The sequence below is a fragment of the Sinohyriopsis cumingii genome, chromosome 11 (genome assembly GCF_028554795.1).
Source record: "Sinohyriopsis cumingii isolate HCF-2022 chromosome 11, ASM2855479v2, whole genome shotgun sequence".
NCBI classification, from domain to species: domain Eukaryota; kingdom Metazoa; phylum Mollusca; class Bivalvia; order Unionida; family Unionidae; genus Sinohyriopsis; species Sinohyriopsis cumingii.
In genome coordinates, this window is record NC_142971.1 from 107764266 (window position 1) to 107791600 (window position 27335).

Genomic DNA, 27335 nt, shown 5'->3' on the forward strand with positions numbered 1-27335 from the left:
AATGTCAATCAAGCTACATGCTACTTCCTCCAAACATTAAACAGTGCTGACTGTATTCAAATATTTTTCAACTGGTCTGATCTTGCTAGCTTTTCTTTATCTCATTAACAAATATAACACTGCAATGTTTTAAAAAAAAATTGGAAGCTATGGCAACATTAAACGCAGTGCAGGGAATAAAAATCTGCAAGGGATAAGAATTTTTGACTTTTTAGATAGCATGTATTTTTAGGATGTTAAAAAAAGAAATCACCTTAAATTAAAAAATGGGAGCCATTCTGCTATCGAATTGCGTTATAATGGATTTAAACTGTACATGTATTACATACATGACTCCATGTACTTTTGTTTAACTTGGGCTCAGTCACAAAGTGTCTAACATTTGTCAATAAAATACAATAAAAAGGAGTCATTCTATATCCCTGAAACCCCATTAAAAATGTTTGTTGGGAGACTGAAGGATTTGCTGAAGATTTCATGTATATAGGAAATTCGTATTTCAATGTGTGGAGTATAACAAAGGAATACATCTGCCAAAAGAGGCAATCAGAAGTTGAGAAAGACCAACCACTGTCATTCAGTGATAAAACACAAAAAACTGTTGAAACAAATACTCATGTTTAATTAATTTGATACCAAGGGAATAAATGTCCTGTACTGAAGTATTTGTAGGATGTTAATAAAGGAATTAGTCACACCTAGTTGACTTTCATGGAAATGCTTAAAGAAAACAAACAACAAAATCCTGAAGTCTCCAGGCAAAACACTGTTACCTCTGTTTAATATATCTCAGAAAAGTTTGTGGGGATATGGTCAAGAATGTAATTTTATGGGACACCGTGTGAAATGGGTCATCATGATGTGAAACTGGTGTCAAGATTTTACTGCAGCAAATACTGGCGTCTGACTGACAAGAAACTCTTATATTCATAGATGTGTGAGACTAATGTTGGCCTGCTAGTTATTGGGGAAAGTCGAACCCTGCAAATGTGTATGTTAATCCCTAAATTTTGGGGGAATATTAATCAAAGTCTATCAAAAGAACAGATGCTTTATTGGCTGAAAAGAATTTCCAGGAAATAAAGATTAAACAATTTTTTCATTTTAACTACTGAGTGCTGAAACCATCTCTGGGTAATAACATGATTTTCAAGATTGCTATCATGGCAGACATACTGCATATAGAGATTGGTACCATTTTCATTCAAGACTAGAGAAACATTATCAGAAGTATTTTTTTATTATTTAAAAAACATGCTGATATAACTATCAATTCTCCAACCATAGCAAAAATAACACAATTTTCAAGAAGGCCATTGTGGCAGCCATATTGGCAGTATTTTCCATTTAGAACCAACTAAATATCATATGAAGTCTCATGATGATAACCCCATGTCAATATAACTTTTCATTTAGGAGTAGCAATAATAGTTTCAAGATGGAAGCCATATTGGATATCAGACTGACACCATTTAGGGCCAACTAAACCCCATCAGAAGTTTAAACAACTATCTGTACAGGTGGAGTAGAGATAACAAGATTTCCAAGATGGCTACCAAGACACCATATTAGTTGTCAGATCAGAATCATTTTCATTTAGGACCATCTAGACATCACAAGAGGTGTTTTTGTAAAACCCCACATCAACATGACCATCCAATTAGGAGAACTAATGATTACAAGATTTTCAAGATAATTGCTATGGTGGCCATATCTGATGCAAGGTCAGAAAGTCTTTAAGTGAACACCCGATGCTGATATACCCACATATACAGTAGGAGTAGCAATAACAAGATTTTTAAGCTTGCTGCTGTGGCAGTTATACTGACTGTATCAGTGGCATCATTTTCACTGAGTAGCAACTAGTCCTTGGGATGAGAGTGTGAACATAGTTTCATGGCAATCTTCCAAGCAGTTAACGAGGAATAGTGATAACAAACTTGTTCTAACTGATATTACAGGGCATGAAATTAGCGGTAGTCCACTAGCCCGAGGTTAGCAGATTTCCTGTCGGACTAGTAACTTTAATAATGTTAATAGTCTGATGGGCTAGTAAGTTTCGGTTATCAATAGTCAGCATTTGTTTACGCCATTCCCTAATAAAGACTTGACTTAGCAGATGTTCTGTAGAATCAAAGCAGTGGCCATTGTAAACACAGTCATAAAATATTAGCATGAGAAGACGAAGTCTATTTTTGTCTCTGAAAGGTGCATTTCTATAACAAGAATCCATCTGATTTTGTGCATTTCACTTAAATGCGCAAATTATGGTCCCGTCATTAACAATGGAAGTTTGGTAATTGATCCTAATTAATCTGATAACGAATTAAATGAAAAAATGACGTGGTATCACACTTTATTCACTCGACCACAGTAACAAACTACAAAGCGGTATACCACAAAAAATAACACTGCAAAAACTATTCAAAGAAATTAGTTTGCATGTTTTTTTAAAGCTAAGGTTCTTTTTTTTGCTCACTATCCAAACGCTCCAACAGTCACAAACAGGAAATTACATCTTTTACATTTCCATTGAAATATATATAAGAATTAGATCATTTTATTATGATTACGTTATTGACACATCCTTTCCATACAACTACTTTTTCTATGATGATATGAATAGTTTTTACATTTTTCCCTTACAAGAATGAGCAAATAATTGAATACACATGGAGATATCCAAGCAGAATGCCGTACATTTGTTGGGAATTAAAATCTATGAGCATGGGCATCTAAAATTTGAAACTTTTCCGCTTTATTATTAATTTTAACAATACATTGAGGTTATATTAATTAGGAACAATTACCAAATTTACGACTTATGATACCGTAATTGTAGCTATTAAATACACTACACCGAGCATCAGATGGCTTCGCTTGATGGGAACACACCTTTTCCAAGCTGAAACTAACACTATCTTCTGATGCTAATATTTTATAACAGTGTTTACAATAGCCACTGCTTTGATCATGCAGAACATCTGCTAAAGTTAAGTCTTTGTTAGGGAGAGGCCATTTAATTGTGGGAGGTGGCAAAGACATGTTTTGAAACGTGTTTCTTGCTCTGACTTTCTTAAATAATTGCATCAACTATACTATAACATCTCGTATTTCAAAACAAGGCACAATTCAATCCTTATAAGACAGGCAAAATGTGGCATTTGATAGAAGGTGTTCAGCCACCAGAAGAAAAAAAAGCAAACGTTGAATGAGAATGATGAGGAATAATTCTTATGATAGGGAAAAGCTTAATGGAGCGTTTCAGAAGAAATGGACAAAAGACAGGGAATGGCTGAATTATGATGAGGAAAGGAATGTTATGTGGTGTAACTGGTGTACGCAATTCGCAAAAACAAACACAGAGAAAACATCCAGTTTTGTTACGGGTTGTTTGAACTTTAAAATCAAATTGGTTAACGTACATGAAAGCTGCGTGACACTGTTTTGTGAACAGGACTAGTAAAGATTTGGCAGGACTAGTAAATTTCTCAATATACTAGTCCTTTTGGCTAGAAAGAAATTTGTGTTAAATTTGAGCCCTGTATAATTGATGGATGTCAGATGGATGATGGACAAAAGAACAGGTCATTACATAAGCTCTTCTGGTCTGTGACCTTTAGAACTAAAAATGATCACTTACATGGAAATTGGCTTAACAAGATTGGAGCAAACCGAATTTGTACATAGGAGAACACAGGTGTCAGTTTGATAAACCAATGAGGTCCTATTACATTTATACAGAATTGTATTCTAAAAGACAGAGCTGGGGTATAATGTTAATAAGGCTTAACTCTGTTCATTTTCTCCATGACTGGAGGTGAACAGACCTCAAGAATATGCACATGACTGGTCCATTATGTGCTTTATTGCTGACAGCTAGTAGGTCTGGCCTCTTACCTGAACAGGTGAAACCACATGGTTTCAAAATCCTGTTGTTAAAACACTATCCATGGGAAATCCCATAAGTGGTCTACCATCTATGTAAAACCCACAAGTGGTCTACCATCTATGGGAAACTCCAAAAGTTGTCTACCGTCTATTGAAAACCTAAAAGGTGGTCTACCATCTCTGAAAAACCAATCTATTAACCTAAAACTGTTGTATCATCTATGGGAAAAACAAAAAGTTATTTTTGAAGACAGGTGGTCCTTCAATTTAAGTTTCAGATCAACTAAACAATTCACTACAGAATGAAATTTTGTCGTCTCTTGAAAAATGTGACCTCTTACATCAGGTAGCCTTTAGCACAAATTTGAGTGTACAAATCTGTTCTTTCTCCTTTTCTAGCTTTAGCAAAAATACGATGTACAAACCTGTTCTTTCTCCTTTTCTGGTGTCCTACTTTTTGAGCGCCGAATGGAGCGCATTCGTTCTTTTTCCTCCTCTTTCTCCTGTTCTACTTCTGTCAAGCTTTGAGCATCAGCTAAGTTGTCCACAGCGATGGCCAAGAACACATTCAGTAGAATGTCTGGGTGACAGTTAAGGAACTCCATTTTTTTTAAAGAATTGTCAATAATAAATTTTCAGGAACAAGAAAGATTTTGTGAATATTAGAAAGAAATTAACATTTGGGGAAAATATTTTTCAGCATATGTGGATGATCCAAATCACTCAAGGGACTGCAATGATCTGTTCTTCATGGGGAGGTGTCTTTTATTTAAGCATGTCTTCTTAGGCTGGTTACACTGTACAAGACTGCTCCGGTGGCCTAGGGGTCAGAGTGTCCACCTTAGATGAGGGAGGTCATAGGTTTGAACCCTGTCTGAGTCATACCAAAGACTTACAAAAATGGTACTAACATCTGCCTTGCTAGGCACTCGTCATTAAGAGTTAGCATTAGCACTGGTCAGCCTGGTGTCAGGATAATGTGACTGGGTGGGACATCATGCTACATGACTGTGGCAAGATGCCCCAGTGCTAGACATCACTATAAACTGCCATAATGCAGACATTATAGTGATATGACTGAAAAATTGTTAAAGCTACATAAAAAAATCCAAATCACACACACACACACACACAAAGAAAGTACTAAATTCCTTCATGAAAATTATACTTAAACTAACAAGAATTGGAAAAACAAGTTTTTCTAACATTTCTGTAACTATTATAATGAGCTCATAAAGACTAAATTCTGAACCACAATATATTCAGTGGAAAGGATACAGTTACCACAGATGAAGAGTATAACAAAGTACAAGCAAACAACCACACCCAATTGATTCACTCCACCATAGGCTCTTATTCCATTGTACATCACTTCATTCCAGTCTTCACCTGTCAGAATCTGTGGAAAGGAAAAATTAAATTCTAAGCTGGAAGGATGAATACCAGAGTTACATCTGTTCAATCCCAAATCCTGTTGTTAATGAACTCTAGTTAAATCTGAATAAAAACACAAACTCCCTAAATTTTAACCGAACACAATGCCCCCACTTTATAACACTGTTAATGTCAGTCATAAGAGTAACCTGCTTTGTAAGTGAGGGAACCTTATACTGAGATGTTCTAACAAGGCTGTGTCCTAATAATGGATCAAAAGAGAATTAAAAAAATTAGTGTATTCAATGAAGTGAAATCACATTATAATTGATTTGCTATGACCAAGAATTAAAATTTATACAAGTGGGAATGACACGACAATTTGAATGGGATCCATGACCATACCAGCATTATGACAGGCAGTGGTATATTGAGGGGCTTAATAGTGAGGGACTACTACTCCACTCTGAGTCACAACTCAGCCGGTGTTCGAAGAGGACTTGTTTTACCTTATACAGGTTAAGTTTGCAGAAAGGATCCTAACAAAAGCAATAGCTACAAATGCATGCAATGTAAACATTGTCTTATATTTGATGTCAGAATCCTCTGAACAGTATAATTTAATGATGCAAATTCCTTGAAAGAAACTTGTGGCTCTTCATACTACAAGAAAATTTACATTTTTTTATCAATAGGTTCCAGGTAATAAGGAGAACAAATACAGAGACTTCTCCATATAACTAAGAATAAGATGGACCAGACTTTGCTAGTTATTTGCATCAATGTTATTGTCAGCTTCACCATTAGATAATATGGGGAAGAATGTGCCAGCACTCATTTCCTCTTTAACAGTCTGTGCAGGAAAAATTAGTCTAAAAAAAAGACAGTTTATTTCAGAAAACTGGCTGTAGTTCACCATCAGACATACTCCAGTTATGTTGCAACGATGTTCAAATATCAGGTTTTCTCAAATAAAATGGTATTAGTAACATGTTCTTTCTGATAGCCAACTTTAAGCGCAAAACATTTGTATATATGTGTATTTAATTTGTATTATTCATTCTTGCAGTAACAGCACAATCAGAATCAATTATGTTGTTGTGTTCTGTTTTTGATTTGGGTAGAATTATTTACTCCAATTAGTATTCTCTGAATAAAGAAGTGCTCAATAATATTCTTAGACTGAAACATTAATTTGGAACTATAGGGAATTCAGACAAGGGCATCTTCGATTATATTATTGTGATTCATTGGAAGACTGTTAGCACATCAACACACTACCAGCCACTGGTATATTAGTACATTCAAGACTACAGGTACATCAACACCATCAGCAGTGGATTTTATTTTGAACACCACCAAAACTTTATTTCTTATGACTGGTAATAGAACTTCTTGGACTATTTGGGATTTGATTTGCAATACTTTAAGTTCTTTTTAAATTTTCACTTTGCATTCTAGGGAAAAAAATTATTTGTTTAATTTAGTTTAAGACCACAGAGCTATAATACATTTAAGTCTTTATATTCGTTTATTTCCAAGTATGGTTATAAAGGATTGTAAAAATTAACTTCTTTATCACTTATCATCTACACTCACTTATAAGTCAAAATCAAAATGTAAACTGCATGGACCCAGATCTGCTGTCACATAATGTGAAAACAGAGCTGGGTCTCAGCAGTCTATTTGGCGTAATCATGAGAACAAAGAAAAAAAACTTCAATCTGCCTGCACATAATAATACATATCAGGATCTTTGTTGTTAGCATATGGACTAGATTTGTCTGAGTACAAATGGTAATCCCAATTCTTGGCATCAATAATTCAATCAGCCCTTTTTGTTTTATGTCAACAAATATTTCCCCAATCCAATGAAATAAGAAACTGAGTTGCATCTCTTTCATGCAAACAAAACAGTAACCATGTTGCATAAGTCAGATGTAAGTGAACTGCAAATGGCTTGGGCAGGTATGACTTGTCTCTTGTTGGAAGTACTTGTAACTATGCCTGTTTCATTCCACATCTGAGTGGGCAATCTTTTTCAGCTGCTGGTAAATAATGAATATTAAGCATCAAAATGACATTGTCTGGTGATCTTATTATATAATACAGTTCCCTTCACGCCAAGCAATCCAATTTTAATTTGCAGAATAAAACATAAATAAGTGTTCTGGTTTCCTGAGTATTGTTCAAGTCTATAGCTTGTTCAACACAATTATTAATAACAGACTTTACAACTTACCATCTATAAATCCAATTGCAAACAGAATGGTACATGCTGGCTATATCCCTAGACTTCATTGTGCACATTAAGAAATGTAATGACACAAAAAGTTTGAGTGGTATGTTTTTGCCTGCTGTGATGAGGCATTTCCTTCAACGAGGCACTGAACTCCAGAAATCACCGTCAACTGCTAATGGTTACAACCCGATTCTGCATGCCAATATCTTTCAACAGTTTCACCAGGTCAGATTGCCATATCTGACAGATACTTTTATATTATAAAGGTATCAGCTTTTTTAAACACTTTGTGGATTAGTACCAGGTAAGCTTAAGCCAAATTAATAACTGTAAGGAATTTATAACATTAGAGTCATATCATCCCCAAGTGGTGTAAACCTGAAGGTTCAAAAATGTACTCACAAATTTTCATATGACTCATACTTTTCAGCCTGAAATAGGATATTGCAACTTGCACAACATTCTCTCTCTTTCTCTCTCTAAATAAACAAATAAACCAACATGCACAATTAACAAACAAATGCATTGTCCATTCAAAGAATACTTTTATTAGTTCATTTTTTTTTAAAGTCATACTTTTAACAGTCGCCTTATAATCAAAATGAAGCAATATTATAATCCAACAAATTACATACAAGCCAATACAAAAAGCCAAATAAATCTTTTTAACCAAATCGCATTTAATTTACTGCCTTTCATAAAATGTGTACTATTATCGGTTTCATTGTACTTTATCCTAGAACAAATTTATTAAAAAATTAAATAGGCTAATGATTCATCTTCTTTCTAATAAGTTATACTTGAACTTTAAGATCTTTCTTTTATTGCAGCGAAGTTAAAATCCAACAAAATCTTCAATGACCCACTGACTTTGTAATCCAAATAATGCATTTGTCTCTGCAAGTTTACTGATTTCTTTGTTGTGAAAGAATGTCTTGGGTTATAATGTATTCTCCAGACAACTTGTGGCGAACTAGGGCAGAGTTTTAAAAATTCTAAAACTCTGTCACGAAAGGATTATTTACTTTTGCCATCTTCGCAATCACACGATCAGAAGTCACACCGGTAATTCTAATGGATATGCCATATTCCAGTCAAGAGAATTATTTTCTCCATTTTTCTTTAAAGTTAGATACACAGTTACACTTTTGTGTTCTGCTTCTTTCACTTCCTTTGCTAAAGATTTTTAGCGCACGACGTTTTAATCTGGAGATCACTTTCTAGTGCAACAAGCATTGAGGTTAAACATCTAGATGACAGCTTGCTCAGCTCGATGGAAATTGCGCGAGAGATCGTGAGATTAGGGGAAGCTACTACGTCATAACATTACCTATGCTATTCTGGTTCACTGTTTTGTATGTTCCCTGCATTGCACTCTGCTATACGAATAGAGGAGCGCAAGGCAGGGAGCAAACAAAGCAGGGAACCAGTCAATGCCTATGCTCTAAGTATATACAATGCCATCCATCATCCAATGCATTGGGTATTAAATAAATCCTGATCACATTATGAAAATCCTTTGCATAAAAAAAAAAAAACGCATGGCAACAAAATGTGCATCAATTTTCTCCAGTGTACATCCCCGACACACAAATGTGTGTAAAGGGAAACACTGTATCATCACTAATGTTCAGTTTGCTGCTTTGGTTCCTACTGGGAGTGTTTAACTACATTTGACTGCTTTGGTTCCTACTGGGAGTATTTAACTACACTCGACTGCTTTGGTTCTTACTGGGAGTGTTTGATTACACTTGACTGCTTCAGTTCCTACTGGAAGTGTTTGACTACACTTGACTGCTTTGGTTGCTACTGGGAGTGTTTGACTACACTTGACTGCTTTGGTTGCTACTGAGAGTGTCCAACTATACTTGACTGCTTTGGTTCCTACTGGGTTGCCATTGTGGTTGCCGTAGGGTTTAACGCCATTTTTCAGCACACGATAGGCTATACATGGCGGCCAGTATTAATGGTGGAGGAAGAACCCGGGAAAACTCTGGAAAGAACCACTGACCCATGAGAAGCTACTGGCAAGCTTTCTCACATACCCACATTAGCGGAATCCGAGACTCGAACCCACACAGACAGAGGTGAGAGGTTCCTACTGGGAGTGTTTGACTACACTTGACTGCTTTGGTTGCTACTAGAAGAGTTTGACTGCTTTGGTTGCTACTGTATGTTTGACTGCTTTAGTTGCTACTGGGAGTGTTTGCCTTGGTTGCTACTGAGACTGTCTTATTACAATTCAGCCAGAGCTTCAACTGAATGACCACCTCAGATCTGTGTTTCTTCCTCAATTTACCACTAGGCTGAAAAATGGGACATCTGAGGGTCATTTCTGAAGACTAGCCTCTCCGAGATTATCTGCTCTCTCAGATGTTTGTTTTGTGTAATGTCTTTCTTATGTGTTGAGTGAGTGTGCATATTTTAAAGTTGACCATACAGGAAGACCAGTCAACAGAAGACTTTCCCCTCTGGTCACTACTGATAAACTTGAACTTGAAGCTACCAGATCTAAGTCAAGTTCCTATTCAAATGGGACAATGCTTTAAAATATGTCACTTGCACTTGCTCTGTAATTTTCAAAAGCAGCTGCACTGGAAACACATCCAAGCTGGAAGACCTGTACAGCAAGCGTCTGTGCACTTTATCTTTTACTCTTTCTGTAGCATGCATCACAGAAGGCTTATTACTGCTTATCGTTTCAGTTAGTTTGACAAACAGCTTGTTATCTTGACAAAATACATTTGGCATGAAAAATTTAGAAAGTATCTTTCCCCACCCACCCACCCCATACAGTATATAAAATACTTGCATCCTCTGTTTCTTTACCAAAATGTACATTTATACCAGATCCACATAAGCTGGAGCAGAAAAGTTTATTTTTAGGGACTGATCTTTGTAAATAATTTTATATCCAACCATAATTACTAATATCACAAAGATACAAAATAATTTAGTAATAACAAACAAGAAAGTAAGAGTGGAAAAGGATAAAAAAAGAAAGATGAATGGAAGAAAGAAGAAATAATTATAGTATATTAGACTATATACAGGGAACTTTAGTTTCCTAAACAAAGAGCTTTTTATTCAAGAATATCTAAAGAAAATGTAAATACTTACTGGTATGCTTATTGATACCATCAATAATTTACACCCAACAATGGGCCATTTTAGACATTTCAGAAATGCGTGCATTATTCTCCAGAAAGACATACATTAAAGAAACATTCTACATAGATCAAGTTTAAAATAGAACATATCATAAGTTTACAGTTAACAGCACAAAATACTCATTTCTGTGCTATATGGTGCTCTAAACTTAGACAACTCTGTAACATTTGCAATATTAAATGTTAATTTAAACTATAATCTACTAAGATACCAATCTCCTTAAAGGGTCAAAACAATTCAATGAGAGTTGGTACAATGTTTTCTTCACCAATATTTAATTATCATTTTCATTAAACTGTACATAAAGTTTAATGTTCAGCCACAACATGATACTCGTCCTGAAATCTTAAAACAATGAAGATATGAAATAAGGTTACCTTTGTTCAACCTCAAATGCACTGCAATGGCACCAATTGCCAGGACTACATCATATCTCATCTTAGAAGCTTTGAAAGAAATGCCATGTGTGAATGTGTTAGGTAAGTACATTAAACTCCTTAAATTAGGCCCTTTTAAGCAGATGGTTGCTCATCTAGGGGCTTTATGTGAAATTCTGTATTGAAAGGAATGGTTAAGAGTGCAGATTAAATGGTCCCTTATTATTAAGTCCCTCAGTATACCACCAACCCTCTTATTATGTCACTCTGGTCAAATTTTATTAGATTATTGCTACTTAATTGTTTCCCACCTTTTTAAAGTTCTTAGCTAAAGAAAACCAATTATAATGTGATTTCATATCAATAAATACTACATCTGTGTGCAATAATGTACACTCTTAGTACACATCAAACAAATCTCCCAAGTTACTGTTTGCACCTACCCAAAGAGAATATTCACAATGTTGTCCATTCTCCTAAAAAATTAGGAACCATCCAAAGCCATCTATGCTCTATGATCCTGATCTTCAACTCTTTGCCACATTATTATACCTTCCTTTGTCTTCTTATGAATCTTCTTTCGAGGTTGAGTGGTGAACACATGGAACACCTCATTGGTAATTAAAGTACCTTGATTTTTCTATGCCAATAAAATGGAAGTATATATTTAAAAACAGTCGTGGAGAAAGATGATGCTGGATAGATGATAGCTGACATGGTGTGATATTTTACATTTTCTACATTGATTGCTGGTGAGACAATCTGGAAATAAACTAAATGGCAGCCAGCATTAAGTCATACCTGAAACACTGTGAGAAGGGACTGCCAGAAAGTATCAAAGTTGCTGCGTGGTTTCTCTTCTTTAAAATTGAAGCGCCCTCCAAACAGCTGCATCCCCAGCAAAGCAAATATCACAATGAAAAGGAAGAGCAGGAGCAACAAGCTGGCGATAGATCGCATACTGTTTAGCAGTGAGGCGACGAGGTTCCGCAGGGAAGACCAGTACCTGAAACAGTCATGTTGTACCTTACAGTGACACAGAAAAACAAGCAAGATATTTTACGTAGGAATTCTTGCTGCTCTAAATAAAACATCATAATTTCTTTGTGAGAGGGAAACATTGACATAAATGCATTTATAGCAAGAGTCCCTTGAAGGGCAGACACACTCTACTGGCTAAAAATAATTTTCAGAAATCCATGAAAAGTTGTTTCTTGAGGTTTTTTTTCCATTCTTAACTGTGGAGTATTGAAACCATGTTAGATATTCTTCAGGAACTCCAACTTAACAAATTAGTAACATTTTCTTCAAGGTTTGTTTTAAGATACTCCCATCTGTGCAGTACAAAGTCCTTTGAATATGAACCTAAAATAACCAATACAGATGGCTGAACTTGCATCATATATTGTCATATGCTAAGTATGGTTCAATCCATAATTAACATTTAAGTCGCCACACCACAAAAACTTTAATAGCCCTGAGCACCCTAAAATGGTAGTGCATATTAAAATTAGAACACCTATTAAATTTCCTACATTTATGTTATCACATTAATTCATTATTTTATGACATTCCCATCTGCTCAGGAAATGTGGCTGTAAAAGAATTATAACAATTAAGGTCATTCAGTACCATTTTCTTATTCATATATCAATAACTGTTGCAGTAAATCTAGACATCAATAAAACTATTTCAGAGAAAAAGAAATTGACAGATTTTCAAGGTGGCCACAGTGGCACCCATTTGTAAGGTCAGATCAGCATCATTTTCATTTGGGGTACATTATATATCATAAGAAATATTAAAGTGGAATACATCTATTTGTTCAAGCCATTACAAGATATTCAGGATGCCTTAGCCACCATTTTGTGATCAATTTTATGTACTAAGAAGTGTTTTGGGAAAAACCCCATGTCAATATGACCATTTGTGCAAGAGTAGTGATAAGATTTTCAAGATGGCTACCAATCTGGAGGTTTGATTGGCACCATTTTCCTTTAAGGTCACAACATATAAACAAAGTCTTTAATTCAAAACCCAATGTTGATAACAACCATCTGTTCAGGAGGAGCAGTGATAACATTGTGGCCATGTGATAACATTTATTAGCAATTAATTACACAAGGTTTTCAGTGAAAATTTCATGCTATACAACCAACTGCTCATGAGAGGTTCTGATAACAAGATTTTAAAGATGTCACTATGCTACCCATAGTGGCATACTGGATGTCCCAAGGACATCATCTTCATTTAGGACCAACTAGACCTCAGGATGAAACTAAGTGTTACAATTATATGGTTTTCCCCTGAGTGGTTTCTGAGAAGTAACAATAACAAACAATTGCTAGTGGGCACTGGACCTTTACTTTGACCAGTTATGGTGTCAAATGCACATGAAAAAAAAAAAGTCTTTGGCATATGTTCATAGCAACATGCAAGTCATGACAAGAACAATAGAATGCAGCTTGTGAAAAATAATATTTGTGGAAGAAAATTTTCAAAACTGAATATTTTTTTTTGCATATATAATCAAAATAGAAAGAGCACACCAGTTAATTATCTACAAGGTCATTATGATGGAAAAGGAAGGAATATACTGTTACTAATTGGCATAAATCAATAATAATACTGTATCAGCATGACAAACATTATGAAAATGTAGTGATCTGGGCCTGTTCCTTGTCTTACCTTGTGGCTTTAAAGATTCGCAAAAGTCTTGCACACCTGAGCACGCTCACACCCAAAGGGGGCATAACTCCTGTTCTCATCAAAATCACCTCTAAAATACTGCAGATCACAACAAAACTGTCAAACCGATTGAATAAGGAGACAAAATAACTCTGGAAGCCTAAACTGTACATCTTTAGTAACATCTCCAGAGTAAACAATACAACAAAAAACAGGTTGGCAATATCTGAAAAAGAAAAAAGAAAAAAAATCAGTTCCAATGATGTGGTTTTCATTCTGACAACTACAACTCATGTTTTATTTTTAAAAAATTGTCTAAATTTAAGACTAAAAGGTATTCAGCATAGGACAGTATGTAATTAAATAATATATCAACAAACGTTAATAAAACTCTAAGTGTCAATATGACAGTTTTTATGAAACATAAGAAATCAAAATTACATTTTCACAATTCAGTTATGACTGAATGAATGCAAATTCTTGTATCGCTTCAAGGGTTGATTGATGATCTGTCATTTATGTTGACATACATAAAATACTCAAAAGGGTTAATGGAAAGCAAATGAATGAAACTTTTTCTCCAATACTGTATGGAAAATGTAAGAAGTGTAACAGGAAAAACTCCCCCATGCTCACCTTGGAATTTATCTAACCATGATGGCTGCAAATAATGTTCTGATGTCAATACACAAGTATTTAAAAACACCATAATTATAACAATCCAATAGAAGGCTTGACTTTTCACTAATTTTCTACATAATCTTCTATATCTTCGATTTATTTTCTGTAATCTTCGACTGAAAAAGAAGACGACAAAAATGTATTAAAAGACATTTGACAACAGGAAAATGTTTGCCATCCACAACATGATTTATTACTGGAACAATTAGTAATGTAACTTGTTGCTGGCCAGAAAATGGTGTTTTTGGAGAAAAAGAAATTGAATAACTCAGAAGCATTGGTCACATGTTTTTACCCATCATTAGGAACAAGTTATAATAGTCACTTGTCCACTTGCTATTCAGTGAGTTGTATTTAATGTGTAGAGCTGATTTTTTTAGCACCCAAAATTAAAACTGCAAAACTTAAAAAACCTTAAACATGCAGATTCTCTCCATCGATAATCCAATTCAGGAATTTAAACATGTTTTATCTAATGGCAGTTCAGGCAGGGAACACCAAAATTTATTTAAGGAAACCCACAACCTTATTTTTATTGAGACTTATACACAAATTATAAATCATGAAGTAAAATTAGCTCCTAATGTTTCAGCATGAGAGTTTGTTTCTTGCTGATGAAAACTAAAGTAATCTTGCATTTTGCAAATATTTTGTCAATTAAATAAAAATTATAAAACTCTTCATTGAGATTAAGTATAATTTGATTTACCAAGTATGAACAAATTAAAGTGTTGCAATAAATCAAGAAGGCCTTGCCCAATATTGTCAGACTTCCTACCTTTTTCTGTGCCACCATGACTGCTGTATCTCTCCACTTTCAGCATCCTCTGCTTTTTCTGAAGAATCTGTTTCACCTGGAAGCTTGCCTGAAACACATTCAACCAATTCTTATGATAAAATAAGGTTTTTACACAGTCATTCATATTTAAAATGTAAATCTTAGTATTGCTGTTTAAGTTTTTCCTATTTTTGCAAAATCCACTGTTTTCCTCATCCAAGGCTTTGGGCTTCTGCCAAAACAATTTGTCCACACAAATATTTTTCACTATAAATTTAGTAAAGGCCTAATTTGATGATGTTACCAAATTTGTTTCCTGATGTATAAAGTGCACCAAACTGCAAAAATGACAAGCCCATGTACCAGCAGGTAGGGTTTCATGCTTTTACTGTTGGCACATGTTACATAGACAAGTATGGTACTTCAAACATATGTGGTCTGACAGAAATTAAATATTAATCTGACTTTTTGATAAAATTACTAAATTATGAGACATATCTGAGGAATATCAAAAGAATGTTCATCCTGCCAGTTTGAAGATGAACATGGTATATCACTAACAGGTTTGATTTCTTTGAGTATGGGAGTGGCTGATCATGCCCATTTGTGCTCTGAATTCTCTGTGGCACACTTGGCAGGATATGCCACTTGGGTTTGCTTGATCAGTAAAGGACATGCTGCAGGCCTAAAATTTGCTTCTGCACTGCCTCTGTAGTTCTCCTCCAAAGTCTGTAGCTCCAGTATGGATGGGACTGTACCAGGCTGAGCAATTCTGTACAAGTTCATCACAAGACTCAGAGTCAATGTTGAAATGTTTCAAGGATGACTTTAAGGAATCTAAGAAGCATTTCTTATGAGCACCCAGAGATTGCTGTCCCTTCTTCAGTTTACTATATATCTTCTATAGCAGTTTCTCTTCTGACATCCTGATGTTGCGGTCAACCCATCTAAACTTTGATTTCATTAGCTGAGTGTGGCTGCTTGGAATGCCTGCCTGTGCAAGAACCTCAATTTCTTGGCATTGTGTCTATACACCATCTAGATTTCACAAGCATACATCAGGGTTAACAACACAATCGCTTTGTAGATTTGAAGTTTTGTAAACTAATGCCTCAGCACTCTTATACATTGCTGCACACAGTGTGCCTAAGGCCACTTACTTTAGTAATTCTGGCATTGGTTTCATCATCAATGTGGACTGCATCTGACTGTGCTGCTGAGACAGGCAAACTTGTCCAATGCCAGCAGGGTTTAGCCATTTACCATGATGGCAGGTTCCATACAAGGCAGAAAGCGATCACAGTAAATGGTGCATCACCTCTGTCTTCTTGATGCTGATTGTGAGACTGAAATTATCATAAACTGAAGAGAAATGGTCCATACACTGCTGCATGTCAGACTCAAATCTGGAATTCAGGGAACAGTTGTCAGCAAGTCATTTCCTATTCCTTTATCTTTGCTTGTAGCCTCCATTGGCAACTGGAAATGATTCTGATGACCTGCAATCATTCACAACACAAACGAGCATCCAAACAAGAAATGCTGAACCACCTCAATGTAATTCTCTGGGCAACCATGCTTTACCATGACTGACTGTGTCAAAAGCTTTTGTCAGATCGATCAATGTTGTGAACTGGTTTGAGTTCTGTTCCCAACATTTCTCCTGGAACTGATGAGCTTCAAACACAACACAGTGGTCCCTTATATTGTCTTGAAACAAAACAGACTCTCTAGGAGAAGCCATTGATTGATGTGATTCACAAGGTGATACAGCAGAATTCTGGTTTGGGTTTTGTTCGCTACTGACAGCAGTGAGATGCCCCGATGGTTACTGCAGGATTGTCTTTTGCCTTTCCACTTGTGCAAGTGGACAATGGCTGTATCCTTGCACTCTTGGGGTACAGTTCCCTAAATCAAATTGACTGGAAAGAGTTCAGTCACTTTTTGTGCTATATATGAACATTTGGCTTTATAGAATTCTTCTGGAATAATATCGATGTCAGGTACTTTCCCATCTGACAGCAGGTTAATTGATTTGTCTCAGTCAATGTTGGAGGATCAGCAAGTGATATGTTTATTTTCACTTGGGGTAGTAGATCAATTGCATCATCACTGATAGATGACTCTTGCTTGAGAATGCTGTTCTGCTCATCTTTAAAGTATCCTTTGTAAGTGAGCATGTAGTGCTGTCAGCACAGAGTAATGGAGATGTTCCTGTTGACCAAGACTTTGTAAGTGAGCAGTGTAATGCTGTCAGCACTCAGTACTGGAGATGTTCCTCTAGACCAAGACTTTGCAGCTCTTTGAATTAAAAAGCAAAAGAATGAAACCCCTGCTAGAAACTTATTTTCTTAATGTAGATCTTACCATGTTTAATTTTCTCTGAATCCTCTCCTTCTTCTTCATTCTCAGGATCTATATCCTCTGTAAAAAAAAAAAAAATCATCAGCCAGTAAATACACTGGTGATATTGTAATCGAATACTGCACTGTTGTTGCTTCAAATATATATATATCTGAAAGATATCAGCTCTTCAGAAACCTGACAACTGTTAATCTAATTATTCCTGAACCATCAAACATAAAGCCATTATATTTTACATGGGACACACACACACACACACACACACACATGCGTGCGCACACACACACACACACACACACTGTAACAGTGTACAATGCTGAACCAATGAAAGCACTTTTAACTTCCATCTTTGTAAATGACCTTATTACCTACTCAATCCTTTAGCATTCATTAAAAAGCTGATTGCCACATTAATATATTTGTTCATGCAATATGTACTGGCATATCTAGGTCTAAAAGATTCATTCTACTTATCATTACATCATCAGCTGAATTAATACTAATCATGGATATATGCCACAGGCCATCCTATATATCAAGTCTAGCTTTCAAGTCTTGGATATGCCACAGGTCATCCTATATATCAAGTCTAGCTTTTAAGTCTTGGATATGCCACAGGTCATCCTATATATCAAGTCTAGCTTTCAAGTCTCGGATATGCCACAGGTCATACTATATATCAAGTCTAGCTTCCAAGTCTTGGATATGACACATGTCATCCATTATATCAAGTCTAGCTTTAAGTCTTAGATATGACACAAGTCATCCTATATATCAAGTATAGCTTTCAAGTCTTGGATTTCTTTAAATTAAATAAAAAGTTTTAAATATTATCAAATACAATGGATAGATTCTTACAATATATACACTGATATCAAAACAACCCAAAACTGCAGTTTCATATACTGTCACAATAAAGCAGTTAACTGGTATTTTACAAAATGTTGCATGGAGTCATGGTCTCTTAAAAATATAAATGGATGTTCCAGTTTACACCTTTTTTAATTTTTCTGCATCTGAAAATCCAATATTCATTACTTTTATAAAAATTATTTTGCAAAGTTCATGAACTACTGTGCTGAAAGGTGTTACACTTACTAAAGTTGGCCCAAGCCTTACCTCCTACTGTTATTGGTAGGGGTATTTGGAAAACAGAACTCCCTAAAGCAGAGATGACTGTGTAAGAAATTTCTGGGTGTCAATGAAACAGTGATGTTGTAAAATGCTAAATGACAAAACATACTCTAACATAAACATCAATGGCTAAAAATCTGAATGATGACACTGCTGGGAAGAAATATGTAAATCCTGTGCCCTCCAATACATTAGCACCATCTTGGCTTTGTAAGGGTTTGTTTTTAACCCACAGATCATGTAAGTTACAAAAGAGAAAATAAGAACACAAATAACTAGGTCGAAGTTCCTGACAAAAACATTTGCTGAGATAAAACTGCAGTTATTTGAGCTGCTAAATGAAAGAAACCTCTTTAAATGAAACTCCTTACTGAATATAACCTTTCTGGTTTACAGTCAAAACATACCCAAACCGAAAAGTACCCAAGTCAAAATGTACCCAAACTAAAACATGACCCACACTTGCTTTAAATAATGACATAATTTTAGTGTATTGTGCTACCGGCCATGGTGAGCAATAGAAATCCACAGACGCAATGGAACTATCTTAACTTGTAATCTAGCTTCAAAGAACATTAAGAAATACATGTTTTAGTAAAAAGTATCGCTTGAATATCTTTATGTTGTATTTTCTCATGGAGAAAATTCTACCAACTGGTTTGAACCATGCTTGATGACTGCTTCATGTGTTTTAACCAGTACTCAAATGCACACATTTTATACAATTATTAGGGTCAGTTTTGAAGATTAATTCCATTTTCTATTTTGCAATAGAGACAGATACATATACATCTGATAACTAAAAGCTTACTTTTTACTTTTTATAATAAAGAAATAATAAAAAAATAATTTCCATTGCATCTTTATTTGCTTTGCATTCCATTTTTCCATTTCATATTTTATTTCCATTGCGTTCCATAATTTCCATTGCATATTTAAGTTATAACAGCTTGAATCATCAGTAATATTAGGTTACTGTGACAATTAACTGCTCAACGTAAATACCCAGAACAGAAACACCATAAATTTAACTGGATTTAGGTGATTTTTTCATGTTAGTCAGCACATATTTCCAGATTACTTGTCCATACGTGATACATATGATGAATGTAATAATTGCATTTTACAGGGCTTCCGTGCAAACAGATGCAAGAGCACCTAATGCAAGAAAATAGTAGGTCAGTGGGCTTTTTTTTAATAATAATTAGCATCTCTGCCGATCGTTAAATTGGATTTGGGTGGATTGCAGGTGTTTAATTTTTTAAGTTCAGCTTATCTGATTAATCAAAAAGTTTGTACGAATACATGGATTTTAATACAGCTAAATATTTTATAATACTTTTTAAAATCAATAGTATTTAACAAAAATAAGTAAAGTGTTACTGATGATTCAAGCTGAATTAGACTATGCACTCAGGATGTACTGCTACAAAACAATTAATATCACTATTAAAAATCATATAAATTTCCATATAATTTTGGTAATAAAAGTGTTAACTTTACATTGCTTAACTGAATGTTTGTATGAAATAAGTTTCATTAGAAACGGTTTGCTTTAAATTTTGACAAGAAGTCCCTACAAATTATGAACTGTTTTGTATAAAAAGGACTGAATATTTTAAAAATCTACTTCTGCAGGTCTTAGGACGAATGTCCCTGTCATTACTATACTTAATACAGTACATTTGTCACTACAAAACTTAAGCTCTTTCTACAACAAAAATAAAACCAACAACAATGGCACATGACACAAACTTGATAAAAAAATGTTTAAACTTCTGGTCTTCACGTTGAACATAAAATTTTCATGATATGAACCCATTTTAGGTTCAAGTTTGTACTGGGCACCAGTGTAACAAGCAAGATCTTAAGAAATGTTGGGCTTTGGAGCTTGTGAAGACTTGAAAATGCACATAGATATTCTCAAGGGGTGAATAGGCATCCACTTGTCACAGTGGCAATGTAGTCAAGTTCCCCGTAGCAAAACAAATATTTTGGTTGCCAGGATTAGAGAACAGGTGGTTTTCCTGAGCCCTGTTCATGTCTGGTTGGTGTCCTACCATCTATTTTTGATGCGATGTCCATGGACTGTATAATAAATAGTCATTGTCAAGGACACACAATGGGAATCTGCATTGAAAATTGCTCTAACAATCAGTAGGTTTCTATGTATTAAGTAAGATCTGATGGTAAATTCACAGCAAAGGTGTGTCACAGCATAAAGTTGGCACTGCACTGCCTAGGGTTTTTGCTTGTTGCCTAAACATGTCTAAATATATTTTCTGTATTTATATTAATTTTTTTTTAATAACATATCGAGTGTGTGTATTTGTGTGTATGATTTGGATTTTTAACAATTTTTCAGTCATATTGCTACAATGTTTGCAGACATGTAGCATGATGTCCCACCCAGTCACATTGTCATGACACCAGGCAGACCAGTCCTAACACTAACCTCTTAATGCTGAGTACCAAGCGAGGCAGCTGTTAGTAACATTTCTGTAAGTCTTTGACTTGGCAAGAGATACATATCGATTAAAAATGTTTTAAAATGAACAGTACTTGCTAATCTTTTTAAATACACTTCCAGCCTGTAGTTTTTATTGTGAGCAAGTTAAATAATGAAAAAAACTTTTATTTTTATTGCAGGTTATGAACATATAATGCACAAAACAAAGAGTCTTTTGAAATGACAGATACTGACTGAAAAGAATTTTCAGGAATTCAAGATAAGACCACTTCTCAACTGCTGAATGTTGAAAATATCTCTGATACATTTTAGCAACAGCAAAATTTTCAAATAAGCTGCTGTTGCAAATATACTGAATGTAGAACTGGCACCATTTTCATTTAGGACAAACTGTGTGTGTGTTTTGGAATTTTGACTTAGCTTTAACATTTTTGCAGTGATACTGCTACGATGTCTGCAGTGTGGCAGTTTATAGTGATGTCTAGCACTGAGGCATCATGCTGAAGACATGTAGCATGATGTCCCACCCAGTCACATTATCATGAAACCAGGCTCACCAGTCCTAACACTAACCTCTTAATGCTGAGTGACTAGTGAGGCAGCTGTTAGTACCATTTTTTAAAGTCTTTGGTATGACTCGGCCAGGGATTGAACGCACGACCTCCTGCATCTGAGGCAGATGCTCTAACCACTAGGCCACCGGAGCAGACAAACTGGACATTAGCAGATATTCATGATGGCCACTATGGTGCCGATGCTGGATGTCAGATCAGCATCAATTTCAATCAACCCAAACAGACACCATAAGAATTCTTCTGGCCAAAAACCCATGTTGAGAAAAAATTTCATTTTGGACATCATTTCAGCATCATGGTGGCCATTAGGATCAACATCATATGAGATCTTGCAGTGAAAACCATATGCTGATATGACAATCCACTCAGAAGGAGTACCAATAACAAGATTTTCAAGATGGCCACTGTCCTGCAGCTATATTGGATGTCTGAGCAGTACCATTTTCACTTAGGACTAATTAGACATCATAAGAAGTCTTCTGGTGGTAACCCAATATCAATATGACTTTCTGTTCATAAGGAGTAGTGGTAACAATATTTTCAATAATGCAGTGGATATATTGGATGTCCTAGCAACACTATTTTCATCTGTTACCAACTGCACCATAGCATGAATGTGTGTGTAAAGTTTCATGGCAATCCTCCAAGTAGTTTAGAAGAAGTGGTGATAACTAACTTGTGATTATGGATGGACAGACAGATCATGGACAATAGGCCATATCATATATGGATGGACAGACAGATCATGGACAATAGGCCATATCAAATGGATGGACAGACAGATCATGGACAATAGGCCATATAAGCTCTTCTGATTAATGATTATTCAACTGCTTTTTTAGAAGAATGCAAGTCCTATTTCATTTGTGTGATAAATGTTGGGAAATTAGTGGTAGTACATTTTTGCCCGATATTTAAATTGCAACAACTGTTCGACAAAAAGCATTGTAAAATTTACTTAGAGATTCTTTTGTCATATTTGACTGGTTGTCAATATGTTTCAGCAACAATGAAATTTATGTTCTACTAAATATAAAAGTGGCCATCAATATACAGACTTTTATTTCTCCTTAAACATTTTGCCTTTTGTGTTTATACATCAACTTTTCTGCACTAAGATGCAAAAAAGAAAAATAAGCAATCTTTAAAAAAATAAAAAATAAAAAAAATATATAAAAAAAAAATTGAAGGAACCGATGCTCTAATGGCTTAAAAGAATTTCAGAGAATTTAAGATAAGACCATTTCTTCCTTTTAACTAAAGACTGTTGAAGCCATATTTTATATTTTATCAGCGATAGAACCATTTCCAACTGAGCTGGTGTGGTGCGCATATTGGGTGTGGACTTGGTACCATTACCATTTTCCTTTAGGACAAACCACACATCATAAGAAGTCTTCTGGTGAAAACCATTAGGATCAACCAGGCACCATAAGAAGTTGTTTAGTAAAGAAACCATGTTGATACAAGCATCCACAGAGAAATAGTGAAATATTTTGAAGATGACCACATCATAAGAAGTCTGTAAGTGAAACAGTCCATATTGATATGACTCAGGATAAGTTGCATTAACAAGATTTTCAAGATGGCAATTTTTGATGGCCATACTGGACACCAGATCTGTACCATTTTCATTTAGATCCAACGAGGCATAACAAGAAGTATTTTAGTGAAAACCCATGTTGATATGACCATGCATTCTGGAGGAGTATCGAAAAAATATTTTAGGATGGCCACCAGAACATACTAGATAACTGGCACCATTTTCATTTAGGACCAACTGCACATAATAAGAAGTCTTCTGGTGAAAACACCATGTCAATATAACTTTCCATTTAGAAGTAGTGATAACAAGATCTTTTTATGATGGTGATTATGACAGTCATATTGGACATCAGATTGGCACCATTTTCATTCAGGACAAATTTACATTATGAAAAGTCTTTCAGTGAAAACTCCATGTTATGATCATCCATTCAGGAAGAGAAGTGACAGGAAGAATCTCAAGATGGCCACTGTGGTGACCATATAGGCATTCCAAGTGGTACTATTTTCATTTGACCAACTGGATCATGGGATGAATATGTGTGTAAAATTTTCATGTCAAATGTCCAAGTAGTTCTGCTACTAATGGATGGATGGACTAATGGATGGATGGATGGATGACATACAACAGACCATTCCATAAGCTCTTTCTTGTCCAAGACCAGTAGTGCTAAAAATCAAAAACAATATCCATTAACTCTCTCTGTGTGGAACAAAGCCAAAAATATGTTGCATTTACAATAGCATGTACCTGCTTGTGTTATCCAATCAAGGTAACCTCGGAGATCTTCTTCTATTTGCTGTTTTATTCTGAGCTTCTGAAAATCACCCCTTGCTTTGGCTTTTTCTCTTTCTTTGGAAAACTCTCTGGAAAAGTAATATGAGAAATGTTAAGACAATAAACAGTGGAAGGAGACTGGCTTGGCATTTAATGTCCATTTTTGAAACCTGAAAAATGTTATGACAAGACATCGTAGAAGCAGACTGGCTTTGCATTTCTTGTCCATTTTTGTAACATAAGAAGTATCATGACAAGAAATTGCAACAGCAGACTGGCTTTGCATTTGTCCATTTTTGTAACATGAGAAATATTATGACAAGAAATAGCAGAAGCAGAATGACTTGGCATTTGTTGTTCATTTCTCTTTCGATTAACAATTCATGACATGTTTAGGAACATATTTTAAAGTTATACAAGAAAAGCAGCACATACCATATATACTCACCCATAAGTTGAGTCAAACTGCAAACATCAAAGACCCTGATCTGTCATAGCATATTATGCACCTGCATACCCAAGTATATATAATGTTTGTTCAACTGATTACTCCTAACAAACTATACATTCCAAGACCTTTTCTCAGGTTATTTCCTTGCACTTTCTAGCATAATGAAATCCTAAAGGGCAGATGAAAACAATGACATGTCATATAAAGCACACAAAAAATCAGCTATCTGTAAGTATTGTTTGCAGGCTTATTCTACATGTATTCTGATTACTGTGTAAATTCAGCAGCTCATCAAGATGCTTGATTTTATCACTCGAGACCTGCAGCAAGCTTCTCACTGATGATGCACTCTGTCAGCCAGTGGAGCGAATTATACCAATTTTTACAAGATTTCTCATTTTATCATGTCCAACGAGGGTGATAATGACTGATGACCTGATGTAATTTTCAAGTACCATATATACTTGCTTGTAAGTCAAGTCAAACTGCAAACAGCAAAGATCCTGATCTGCCACAGCATAATGCACCTGTTGTTTGTTCTACTGAGTACTCCTAACAAACTGCAAAGACCCAGATCTGCAAGTGCATTATGTAATGGCAGATCTGGGTCTGTGCAGTTTGCAGGTGGACTTGATTTACAGCATAAGCGAGTATACATTTTAAAAAGCTACAGGATATGAGTGAATTAAAACGAATGATGATGGGACATTGCCTCATCATCTGATACCCACTCTGGAGGTGAAAGCTGATCAAGCACAAAAAAGTGCAAAACAACATGTTAAGAAGAAAGACATGATTAAAAATGACCAGAATAAAAAACATAACATTTCATTTTTTTCCAACTGTATGAAATTCAAAACAAAAATATGATGCAGTTATGTGTAGATGTGACTAACATTTTAGGTTAAAATCCCAGTTTATAAGTTTTGCACAAGTTGCAACAGTGAACCAATAACCACATGATCATGACTTACTGTTAGTCCTGTGCAGAATTTTTTGTCAGCTGTAGGGATAAAATAACACTTGTTAACCATGCATGGTATTCATTAAAAAAATATTATACACTGAAAAGGCTAAACCATATCTAGACTACTGTAATGATATTTGGGGGAAACACTTCTGACAAAAATATTTGCAAATTATTCCACTTGCCAAAAGGATCTTGCAGACTCAATCTTGATAATGCTGAAAACATCCTACATAAAATGAATAACATTAAAATTGTAACACTAAATGAAAGAGTATATTTTAGAAAGGCTAAACTTAAGCACAATGTTTCAAACAGTACAGCCACATTATACGTTAAGGAACTATTTCATGCTCATAAATGAGGGACACTCCCAATTTAAGATTAATTTCAGCTAACTACCTTTCCATTCCAAAACCAAATAAAGAACTCTTTAATAAAGTTTACAGTATGCAGGGCCACTAATCTGGAACAGAATCCCAAGGGAAATCAGAGAAAGCACAAATATAAATGCATTTAATTAGAATCTAATTTGATGGATGAAAAGTGGAACCAGTTTGATTTGACAAATTACATTACAACTGAAAGCATAAATTCTCAGACCTTCCACTTTGTTGTCTCACTATTTATGTACTGTAATATATTCAATGTACCTAGTTTAGTATGTACTATACTTAAAAAATGTGTGTATTATGCCCATATACATGTATCATCAATGCTTTTTTTGTGTGTGCAACTATGTAATATATATGTCTATATGCACATAATAGAGGGACATGAGGAGGATTAGTTCCAAATAACTGTTACCCTCTTTAAATAAACGTTTATTATTATTATAATTATTATTATTATTATTAAGAATAAATAATGATCATGTAGTAACTGGAAATATGCAGCAACAATGCACAATTTATTTCAAATCTAATCCAATCATGCACTTATTATGTACTTATTACACCATCTCAACTATTAATATTTGTATTATATTATTTTTGAAGTGGTAATTAACACAATTTTATTCAAGTAGCTCTGAATACTAAATTACTGTCAAAATATATTCACATATTATTCAATCATTGTCATTTGGAAGAAAAATGTCTGGCAAGTTCTGAGAGGACAATCAGTGTAAAGATGGGATGGATATGCATGTTATAACGTATATGCATGCATGCAAAATTGAACTAAAGATATTCTGTACAATTTACAGCTACAAATAAAAATTATATATATATATATATATATATATATATATATATATATATATATATATATATATATATATATATATTGTTACTCCTGGTACAAGATTTAATCTAATTTTTATAATTTGTATTCATGGCTGTAAATTGTACAGAATAGATTTAGTTTAATTTTGCATACATGCCTGGAGTCTGTTAAAAGCATAGTATTACATAGAATCTATAAATAGATGCTTATGTATCTATTGACAATTTTTAATAAAAATCTTTGTAACAAAATTTATTGGTGCCTATGGTTTAGTTTCTCATTGGCTCATGGGGTTTTGATGTTTATAGAAAAATTTAGTAACTACCTATTGGTTCAGGAAAGTCACATGAATAGGCCAGTTCAAAACAAAATGAGTAGTAAGTTCCATCATATGGGATCTACTGCGAAATATAGATGGTGAATCTAAAGAGAGAACTGAGCAATCAGTTCATTCTGATTTTGGGGCCCCGAGTGGCCGAGTGGTCTAAAGTGCTCACCGTTACGGATCACTGCCATCTCACCTCTGTCCGCGTCAGTTCGAGTCTGGGATTCGGCTAATGTGGTTATGTGAGAAAGCTTGCCATTAGCTTCTCGTGGGTCGGTGGTTCTTTCCTGGGTTTTT

At 34.9% G+C, this 27335-nt stretch overlaps 1 protein-coding gene across 1 annotated transcript in view; it reads right to left on the reverse strand.

The window, feature by feature from the left end:
• LOC149789247 (muscle calcium channel subunit alpha-1-like) overlaps positions 1-27335 on the reverse strand; it is a 335403-nt gene that overhangs the window by 165799 nt on the left and 142269 nt on the right. The window contains exons 7-14 of the mRNA XM_089975421.1: positions 24042-24157; positions 17570-17626; positions 15203-15290; positions 14380-14540; positions 13744-13969; positions 11857-12061; positions 5170-5290; positions 4317-4471 (exon numbers count right to left, since the gene is read on the reverse strand). Of these exons, the coding sequence (XP_089831547.1) occupies positions 4317-4471; positions 5170-5290; positions 11857-12061; positions 13744-13969; positions 14380-14540; positions 15203-15290; positions 17570-17626; positions 24042-24157 (1129 nt within the window). The remainder of the gene's footprint in view (positions 1-4316; positions 4472-5169; positions 5291-11856; positions 12062-13743; positions 13970-14379; positions 14541-15202; positions 15291-17569; positions 17627-24041; positions 24158-27335) is intronic.